Source organism: Arvicola amphibius, chromosome 5 (genome assembly GCF_903992535.2).
Source record: "Arvicola amphibius chromosome 5, mArvAmp1.2, whole genome shotgun sequence".
Classification (NCBI taxonomy): Eukaryota; Metazoa; Chordata; class Mammalia; order Rodentia; family Cricetidae; genus Arvicola; species Arvicola amphibius.
Genome location: NC_052051.1, coordinates 22,502,048 through 22,512,349, shown reverse-complemented (window position 1 = coordinate 22,512,349; position 10,302 = coordinate 22,502,048). Strand labels below are relative to the sequence as shown.

The 10,302-nt window shown below is 51.8% G+C and overlaps 1 protein-coding gene across 1 annotated transcript; it reads right to left on the bottom strand.

Annotated features, from left to right (window-relative positions):
• Nucleotides 1–584: 584 nt before the first annotated feature.
• Fam83c (family with sequence similarity 83 member C) lies at nt 585–5,901 on the bottom strand. The gene is made up of 4 exons (XM_038329362.1): nt 5,431–5,901; nt 2,846–3,013; nt 2,308–2,432; nt 585–2,007 (listed from the first exon to the last, which is right to left on the bottom strand). The coding sequence occupies exons 1-4, from the start codon at nt 5,899–5,901 to the stop codon at nt 585–587; spliced, it is 2,187 nt and encodes a 728-aa protein (XP_038185290.1).
• Nucleotides 5,902–10,302: the final 4,401 nt, after the last annotated feature.

The window sequence follows — 10,302 nt, the reverse complement described above, 5'->3', positions numbered from 1 at the left end:
GTGGTGAGCACGGCTCTGCAGCCAAGTGCAAGAGAAAGTACAACCGGAGTGCCGAGGCCAAGCAGTGACACACTACTGGGACTAAGTGGATGAGGCCTCTAAAAGTTGTCTGTCACAGATTCAGACATGGATTCCGTGAAAGAACAAAACCTAAACCCAAGAGGGCAGCTGTTGCAGCATCCAGTTATTCTCGAGGATTTCAATCAGTCAGAAAATAATGTTCTGGCTTCAAAAACTAAAAATAAACAAACACAAACAAAAAAAAACGGGGTGGAAGAGAATAATACTTAATATACTATATGCCAACAAGAGGTCCATCTTGAGGCTATGAAGAATGGGAATAACGGATGTGAAGTGTCAGGCTCCAGGACATACAGAAAACACTCAATAACTGGCTTCTGTTTGTATGTGTGCCTGTGCGTGTGTATATAAGAGTCTTGAGCCCAGGGAGTGTCTGACCTGGACTGCTAGATGCCTCCCCTCCTTATGCAGCATCCCAGCTTTATACTCTCACACTGCAGTCTTGAACCAGAACATGTCAAATCTATGGATGGAGGGAGGGGCTGACCCTGCCAAGACCAGAGTTAGGACTCAAAGCGACTTCGGAGCTGCTTGAATTTGGACTTGTTGTACTTAGTGATGAGGTCCAGTTTGCTGTGGCCCAAGGTCAGCCGTTTCTCGGGTGCAAATAGGTCATTGTTACTGCCATTTTGATGGCCACTTAGTGGAGCTCCTGGGAGGCCTGGCTCAGGCCTCTGTCGGGCACCCTGTAGTTGATGATACTTGGTGATGAGGTCCAATTTGCTGTGGCCCAGAGTCAGTCGCTTCTCATCTGCAGAGCCTACTCCAGCCATGCAAACTGGGTTTGGCTCTGGGGGACCACTGGGTCCAGGCCCCTCGTTCCGGAATGGGCCAAACTTGGTGATGAGGTCCAGCTGACTGTGACCTAGGGTCTGCCGTCGTTCATCTAGACTCTGATTGTCATGCCTGGCTGAAGAATTGGCATCAGGAGGTATTTTAGAAGCCTGGACCTTGGAGTTTTGTGGTAGGAGGTCCAATTGGCCATGGTTGTGGTTTAAGGAGAGCTTCCTATCTTCTAGACCCAGATCACCAGGTCTGAGAGAACCTGACTCCAGGGCACCCTGACCCTGGGACAGGAGATCCAGCTGGCTGTAGCTGTGGCTCAGGGATAATCTCCTATCATCTAGGGCCAGCTCACCATGCTGAAGGGAACCTGAATTGGGGGTGACTCTAGAATTTGGGCCTCCTGCTTTAGGGAAGGGGACAATTCGATCCAGGTGATCATGGCTCTGACTCAGAGATACCTTTTTTTCTTCCACTGTCTCCAGAGCTGGGCCAGGTACCCAGCGACCTCGTGGAAGGATGGGCTCTTGACTTGCTGGGAGCCCATTCTCTGGAAGTCGGGACAGTGCTGGGACCCCCCTCGTGAAGTGGAGGAGGGGGCGGGAACATGGGAGCAGAGGTGACCCCACTGTCAGGGTCAAGGGACTGGCACTACAGTGGTTGAGGGCAGGAGAGGACTGGGACCATGGAGATGCCCCCAGCTTGCTCAGATTGGCCCGGTAGGGTCCAGGAGTTGAGCTGTGGTTAGGATCTGAAAGCTGACGGTACAAGGATGGTGGGCCACCAGCTTCGTGGTGCGCAGGACCTGGGGAAGAGGACCCCATGCCCATATCACTGCAGCCACCGCCGCCGGGTAGAGCGAGATAGGAAGACCGGCCCAGAAGAGGCGAATGCTTGATGCTGCCCAGGCTGTTGCTGGAGGGGGAGGAGCCTGTAGCACTTGGAATTCCAGGTCCAAAGGCCAGCGTCACAGGAGGAGGACGAGGTACCCGGGAAGACAGTGGATCCTCATTGCCGCAGAAGCCTTCCACAGGCTGTGACTCAGCGTACAGACACCGGAACTCCCGATCAAAGTCTTCCACAATGTGGCCCCTCAGCTGCAGCACCATGCTAGTGTGGGCCTGGCTGCAAAGCCAGGTGAAGCTAGAGACAGAGGGACAGAGTCAGGAGTCAAAGCACAGAGTCCCGGGCTCAGCAGGAGAAGTCATTACTAGAATTGGGTCGGGGATGAGGGTCTCCGAAGTCCCTCTATTTCCCACGTGCAGTAATTTCTTTCTATACCAAGGCATTAAGTAGATTGGGCTCCCATCTATCAATCGCCGGCATGGTCCCTCCCACACAGCAGGTGCCTAGTATGTAAGGACGGGTGGAAGAAATTCAAAGCAGGCAGATCTGAGATGCCCTCGCTAGATCGTGGCGCCCCTCTCCCTTTAACCGTCTCACCTGTAACTGCCTGCCACCACCTGCTCACAGTCGATGATGACAAACTTCTCCAGGGCCTGCCCCGTGAATCGGCGCCCCGCCTTGCTGCAGTAGGTGTCCCCGCATGTGCTCCGCACCCGCATATTCTGGACCAAGAGCAAAGGGAGATGGTGGGAAGGTGACCTTCAGGAAGTGGCGCCCAGGCTGGAGAGATGGCTCAGTAGTTCAGAGCACTCTTTCAGAGGACTTGAGTTCTATTCCCAGCCCTCACTGTGAGGTGGCTGGCTGCTCCCTGTGACTCCCGCAGGAGGGCAGTCTGATTCCTGGGGCTTCCAGGAGCACCTTCACATACCCATAATTTAAAATAATAAAAATAAATTGGGAAAAAGAAGAAAGTGGCTCTTAGGCTGTCTGTGACCTAAGGGGTGTCTGGTCCCCCACAGCTAACAGAACCACGTGTCCCACTCCCAGTGCTTCCCCCAGTGTTCACTGATTACCAGCTGGCCCTCCTCCCAACTCCCTCCTCTTCCCACCGTTGAAGCTCTCAGCCCATACTGACCACCAGGTGCCCCCCGTTGAGGTCCATCTTATAGCACATCTCCAGGAAGTACTTCAGGTGCTCCTGAGCCAGAAGGAGGTAGACGGGGACACCACGTCGGCTGGAGGCCTCCATGAGGTCACACAGAAGTTCCATGTCCGTAAATATGTCCATCACCACAGCCACCACCTAAAGGAGGCGGGGCAAGTTCAGTCCCAGGAAAAGTATGGTTGAAAGGACACAGACACGGAATTGGATTTTTTTTCTTGACAGGGTCTCATTCTGTATAACCCAGTAATCCAAGTTGGCCTTGAGCTCACTCCTATCTCAGCCCTGTGATTATTGGGGTTACAGAAGTGTGTCACTATGCCTGCCTTAACCTGGCGTTCTTAGCTTGGGCACAGGGAGAACTGACTATCTTGAAGCTCTGGTTGTTTGAAAGCCTTTGAGGAATTGTTCTATGGACAGTGTCTGGTAGCAGATTCTCAAAGATGTCTGTAGATCAGCTATGTTAGTCTAAAGTTCTGCTCTTTGGAGAATTAGAGAAGGCAGGAGTCAGAAGCAGAGCTCAGCTTCCAGACTGGTTCCCATGTTTGCCGTTGGCACCAGCTCTGCTGTAGTCTAGGGATTGTCTGAGGCTAATAGGGGGGAAGCTGTGATCCAGTGCTAGGACTTCTGTCTTTTACCAAACCTCAGATGCTCTTGAAGCTGCAGAGGTCTGGTATGACAGCTTATATTCACAGCCCTCCTTTCCTTATGCACCTGTGCTAAGTGGGCCCAAGCTTCCTGCTCAGTTGAGGGCTGAGGCGTGTGCTTCTAACATAACTTATTCCCTAAGCCTCCAGCTGCTCCTCCTTCCCATTGAATGTCTCTACTGTGAGAGTCTTCTGTCCTCTGCAGGGCCTGGGAGCAGGAGGGATGGAGCCTACTGCTGCAGCTTGGAGCCAAAAGAAGTGGGTTTGAATCCACATTCCTCCACTTCCTGGAAGTACAGTCCTGGGGTCACCTAGGGAGCCTCAGCTTCCTTGTCTGCTAAATGGAGTGGCTCTTATAGTTACAAAGGATACATGTGAAAATGCTGGCCAGAACACACAACAGAAGCTCAATAACCATGCCCCTCCCCTTTCCTGCTGCCTTCTTAGCAAATGGAGAACACTGGACTATGGGAAAACAAAACACCTCTGGGAATGAGTGACAGCTCAGCCCAGTAGCCCGACTCTTAGCCCAGGGGCAGAAAAGTCTAATTGAGGTGAGCAGGCAAGGCACTGGGGAATTCTCCACTACGCAGCACAGGTCTGGCCAGTGTGTGTGGGGGGGGGGGCGGGGAGCAGGCACTGAAAGATCAAAGGGGGACAGTGATGACAACAGCAATAACCTCACTAATTACCCGGTTCTCCACGCCAATCAAGCTCAGCCCTCCCGTGCCTACGGCACAGGCAAGCTTGCTAACAAGGCTTTGGAGGTGCTGGTGGGCTCCTGGCTCCCTGCAGCAGGAGTCTACCCCTATCTCAAACCCTACCAGGGGTTTTCATATCTATTCCCTCATCTGAGTGGGAGCCAGGGCTCCACCAGTGAAGCTACACTGCTGTGAGGCTAGGGGCTTCCCAGGTGTGGCTGCCCCTTCCTAATGTCCCCAAGCCCAGTGGCTTCCACTCTTCAGTCCTCCTTGGTGCCAAACTAAAAGCTTAGCCCATGCCAAAACCCATGGCCAGTGCCCATGGCCCTGCTTCAGGCCCTGCTGTTGATGCAGCCCAGGGGGTTGCTAGGCAGCTGGGGATGAGCTGAGCTGAGCCATGCTGGGGTTAGAGTCAGAAACCTCCTCCCACCCAGACCTAGACAACCTCTCTAGGCAACTGCCTTCTTGTCCCCCTCTGGCCTCGGTCTCTTCCTTTGGGAGTCAAGGTTATAGCTCAGCTGTTCACCGTGGTTGAGTCCTTAGTCTGGGGGTGAAGGGTGCATAAACTTTCCTGAGGACCTGAGAAATAGTTCAATGGTTAAGAACAAGCACTGACTGCTCCTCCATGGGACCTGGTTTGATTCCCAGCACCCATGGTGGCTCACAACTGTCTGTAGTTCTAGTTCCAGGGGACCTGACACCCTTCTCTGGCCTTCACTGACACCAGGCATGTACATGGTGCACACACATGCAGGCAAACACTCATGAACATAACATGAGAACAAGGCTTAAGCCTGGCAGTGGTGATTCACATCTTTAATCCTAGCACTTGAGAGGCAGAAGCAGGTAGGCTTCTGTGAGTTCAAGGTTCAAGGCCTGGTCTACAAAAAACGAGTTCCAGGACAGCCAGGGCTGTAACCCTGTCTCTCAAATAAATAGATAGACAGATAGATAAATTTTTTTTAAAAAGTTTTTTTTTTTTTTTTGGTAAATCTGATCAAAGCAATAGACTCCCATGAAAGAGAAGGACCCCTTCCAATAATTTCAATGTGCTTGCAGGAGTGAAATTATACTTAATTAATGTTCATGAGTGCCAGCAGAAAATAAAGTACCCACCCATCCTCTGGCAGCTGGGCAATCTTACAGAGGTCAGAGACTCTTCCCCCTGTGATCCACATCTGTATCCACATCTGTGAAACGAGACCCTTACCGTGTGGGCCTGGCTGAAGAGGAATCGCAGCAGGTCCTTGATGCTCTTGCCCTTGTCCCTCTGGAAATGAACCACGGCCTGGGTGGGACTGAAACCTGTGGACTGTGGCACTTCGGGCCAGCCCAGGTCCAGGTCTGGGGGATCTAAGTCAGAAGCCATGGGGAAGTAGGTGCCTGAGGTAACTTCAGAGAGCATGCTGAGGCGGTCCTGCCCTAGGGTCTCTGAGCCCTGGGCCTCGCTGAGCTCGGGAACCCCACGCACATGGCTGATCATATAGTCCACATCCAGGGCACTGAGGAAGGGCAGTTCCCGCTCCTCGGAGATGACCTGAAGGTAGGCAGCTTCACCCCTCTCCAAGAGGGCGTCCGCAGCAAGCCTTGCAGCCTCGCTGTGCTGGAGCACCAGGGGTGAGCTCTCCCTCCACCAAGGCCGCTTCAGCTCCTCCACCCGGCTCCGCAGGGGTCCTGCCATGCCCTGGGTCCCTCCAGGCACTAGGCCGCTGAATGTATGCGTCCGCCTCGTGCCCTACCCACCCGAGGCTCCATGGCTTGCACCTGGGTTGGCTGCTCTAGGATGAAGACACTGCCTCCAGTTCGCCAGCCCTGCATGTGTGGCCGGGCCCCCAAACTGTTGCCACCCTAAGTCTGAACCATGCTCCGCCCTGTTGCCCCTGGCCTTGGGAACCTGTTGGGTCAGCCCCACCTGTCTGTCTGCTGTTGGGACTCGCCTGCTCAGGGAAGTGGCGGTGCCAGGCCCCTAGAGCACGCTGCTGGCTCTGCTCCAAGTACTCCCTACAGGAATATACAGCCACAACCTGCAACAACGCTTACCCTCAGCAACCCGCAGAGATTGGGTCGCGCTTTCTCTCTTCTGTCTCTCTGTCTCTCTGTCTCTCTCTCTCTGTCTCTCTCTCTTTCTGTCTCTGTCTCTGTCTCTCTCTCTCTCTCACACACACACACACTCAGACAGACACACACCATGGTAGATGAATGACTCAGGACACACAAACAAATCTACCACACGGACAACTGACCAGCATGCAGATGTATGCATTTTGACCAAACACATGTAAACGAACCCAACACTAACATAGAGACTGGCCATAGCCCCTAAACATACCACAGTAGGTAGTGTATGCGCCTTAGTCCACAGACATATAAGACCCCAGTGAGGGTGGAACAACATGTAAGAACTCCAGGATCATCAGCACCCATCTGTCTCCCACCTGGGCCTCTGCCATAACCACGGTGCTCATAGCATCCTCAATCCAATTCTGAACCCATCCACCAAGGACTTGGATTAGGAATTCTCACTCGGACCCCCAAGAAGAGCCAGGAACTGTTAAGATATACACCTTGAATATGCCAGAAGTTCTGAGACTCTGGCAGAGTCTGGAGCTTGCCTTTTTTTTCTATTTTATTAATATTATTTTTTAATTGGCACATAGTCAATGTACATGGTATCAGGTTTTGTAAAGACATTTTCATTTAAGTTGGAGTGATTTTTTTTTGTTTTTTTTTTGTTTTGTTTTGTTTTGTTTTTTGTTAAGACAGAGTCTTGGACCTGGAGGGTTGGCTCAGAGGTTAAGAACACTTGTTACTCTTGCAGAAGGTAAGGGTTAACTTCCAGGCACCCATGGTTCGTGACCATCTATCTGTAACTCTCAGTTCCAGGAGATCTAACATCTTCTTATGACCTCTGTGGGAACAAGGCATGCAGATACACTGGCAACACAAACACACACACACACACACACCACAAGACAGAGTCTCATGTGACCCAGGCTAGCCTTGAATTCACTATGTAGCCAAGGATGACCATGGACATCTGGTCCTCCAGCCTCCATCTCCCCAGTGCCGGGATTACAGTGTGCATCACCATCCCCAGTTTACCACAGTGCTGAGGTTCGAATCCAGGGCTTCATTAGACAAACCCTCGACCCCCTGAACCACATCAACTGCCATGCTTGGAACTTGCCTGTTTAGCCAGTGTCTTAACAGCTACGCCTGTGTGCCAAGCGTGGTGAACTAAGGTAGAGAGCTGCATTTCCAGCACACTGAGCTCCAGAGAGGCTCTCAGCCTGGTAGGAGCCATGTTCCCCTCCACTGGGGCTGAGCCTTCCAAGGCTGTCTCAGAGAAAGGGCAGACAGCAAGGTCAGAAGAAAAACGGAGCAGGTATCTGCCCCAACGAGAGTCACGGATCATGTTTCCGGGACTTGTGGGTTGTCCTCAGAGGATAGGGAAGTGGTTTCTCCATCAGTTGGCAACTTCACATGGCGGCAGAACGGGGGTGGGGTAGGGATAGAATGTTTATTGCCCTCCTGTAGAGGGGTGAGATCTGACGAGGGTGTTGGGAACCCCCTAAAGCCTTATTGTATATATCCAGTCCAGTACGGCTGAATTGGGTTCATCTGTTCTGTGGTCAGATCTAGAATACAGGTGCCTGTAAAAGAGAACTCAGGGTGGAGAGGGATGGAAGGAAAGACTGGATAGGAGACGGGGAAGAGAGATAAGGGGAGCAGGGTCTGAGGGAGGCATTGTCTAAGACCTGAAAAGCTCCCGTTTCAGCCTAGGTGTGCAGCAGAAACCAGAGCACAGGGAGGTCCTTTAAGGGTTCTTTCCCTTGGGGGTGATAGGCTACTTACTAGAGTATTAAGAAGCTGGGTAAACAAAATCACTCTGTGGGAGGGTGATGAGCTGCTGCGGGGGCAGCAAGAGTAAGAGAGCCCTCATTAGGACCTTATCTCCAGATTCATTGGAGGGGAGATTTGTTCAGGGCTCCCAGAGGCAGGCAGGTAGTCCCTGAGCTGCTGGGTTCCGTTTATCTCTGGCACATCTTTTCAGTGCTGGATCTTGTTTTCCACTTTTTAAATTTATTTATTATATATTTATTTACTTATTGTGTGCACTTGCATGCATGCACAGGCATGTGCATACACCATAGAGCATGAGTGAAGGCCAGAGGGAGACTTTCAGGAGCTGGTTCTCTCTTTCTACCATGTGGATCCGGGGATTTGAACTCAGGTCATCAGGTTTGACAGCAGGCACCTTCACCTGCTGAGCCATCTCACTGGCCCCTTGATTACTACATTTATTTATTTATTCATGTTTTTCAAGACAGGGTTTATCTCTGTAACTCACTTTGTTGACCAGGCTGGCCTCAAACTCACAGAGATCTGCCTGCCTCTGCCTCCCAAGTGCTGGGATTAAAGGAGTGCACCACCACCACCTGACTTGTTTACTACTTTTAATTGTGGTAAAAATACACGCTGAATTTAGCCTTTCCATCCGCGCTCTTCAGTGGGGTTAAGTATGCCCACCTCTACATCTGTCTCAGGGCTCATTGTCTGGCAAACCCAAGAGTCTACCCACAAACAGCACTGGCATTTCTCCCTCTCCACCAAGCCCCTGGCAGCCACTCTACCCTCCATTTCCATGAACTACCCCGGGGACTTCTTTCAGGGGAATCACGGCACATCTGTCTTGCAAACAGCTTCTGTTCACTTAGCACATCTGTCTTGCTAATAGCTTCTGTTCACTTAGCGCAACATGCTCATTTCATCCCCGTGGCAGCATGCAGGCTGAAGGTCTCGTGTATCATAAGTGAACATCCACTCATTCACTGATGGATAATTCGGTCTGTTTATGCTTTTGGTTTCGAGACAGGTCTCATGTAGCCCAGGCTTGCCTCAAAACTTATTATGTATCTTCCATTCCTGATCCTCCTGCCTCTGCTCCCTAAGGTCTGGTATCACAGGTATGTATCACCATGCCAGACTAGATTCTATTTTTATAAGATAAAAAGGTTATCGAATGCTGGCAACTTCATATTATTTAAATGAATATATACGCATACCCATGCATGCAGGACTGCACCTGTACATGACTGTATGTGTGCACGCTGTAGGTCCATGGGCTTGTGTGTTTGTCTTGAAGGGCATGGTGGTGTACCTAACTTTGCATATCTGTGTAAAGAATAGTTTGGTTACTCAGTGTTTGGCTAAGTGGGGTAGCCCTTGACTCCAATTTTGGACTATGTGGCTTGTTTTTGTCGTTGTGTTGTTATGCTGTTGTTGTTGTGTGTGTGTGTAGCTGCAAAGGGCAGGGCGAGAGGGTGAGGTGAAAGGAAAAGGGTCACAAGAATCCCTGACATTCTAGCAATTATAGGGTGCACATCAAACCTAGGTGCCCAAGGCTGAAAGACAGCTGTTCCTCCCTTTGGCCTGGGTGGGTGAAGGGCAATGGGAGGGTAGACAGGTGGACTCTGGCCTTGGGGCTGGGCCTCAGGTGCTGGGAGCCACTTGACTGACCAAAGCTCAGCCTGTGGCTGCAGTGTGTGTGGCACAGGCCCCTTAATGACTGTCATTAGGAGAATGAAAATATTTTCCTGTCCAGAGGGAGTGTCCGGCGCCTTCCTGGCAATGCTTGGCCTTCCTGGGGGCCACTTAGTCTTGTCTGTCGTCTATCTCAAGCTGAGTGGCGCCTGGGCAGGTGCCTGCCCTGTGGAGGGAGGGACAGAAGTCCGCTGTAGTCTTCCAGCTGCAGGATGTTCCGGTGTTTGCCACACACTATCACTGCGGAGCTTCTGGGTCAGGGGAGACAGGGTTCTGGAGGAGGGGCAGTCAGAGTGCACCCCGTCCTTTAAGCCAAGGCAAAGAAGCCTGAAGAGCTGGCGAGGCAAGGGAGCAATGCGGAAGAGTCCTAGAGAGCTGGCTAGTAAAGATGAAGAGGCTGCTGCCAGGCCTAGTGTGGTGGCGCACACCTTTAATTCCAGCATTTGGGGAGGCAGAGGCAGGTGGATCTCTGTGAGTTCCAGACCAGCCTGATCTACAGAGGGAGTTCTAGGACAGGCTCCGAAGTAACAGAAAAACC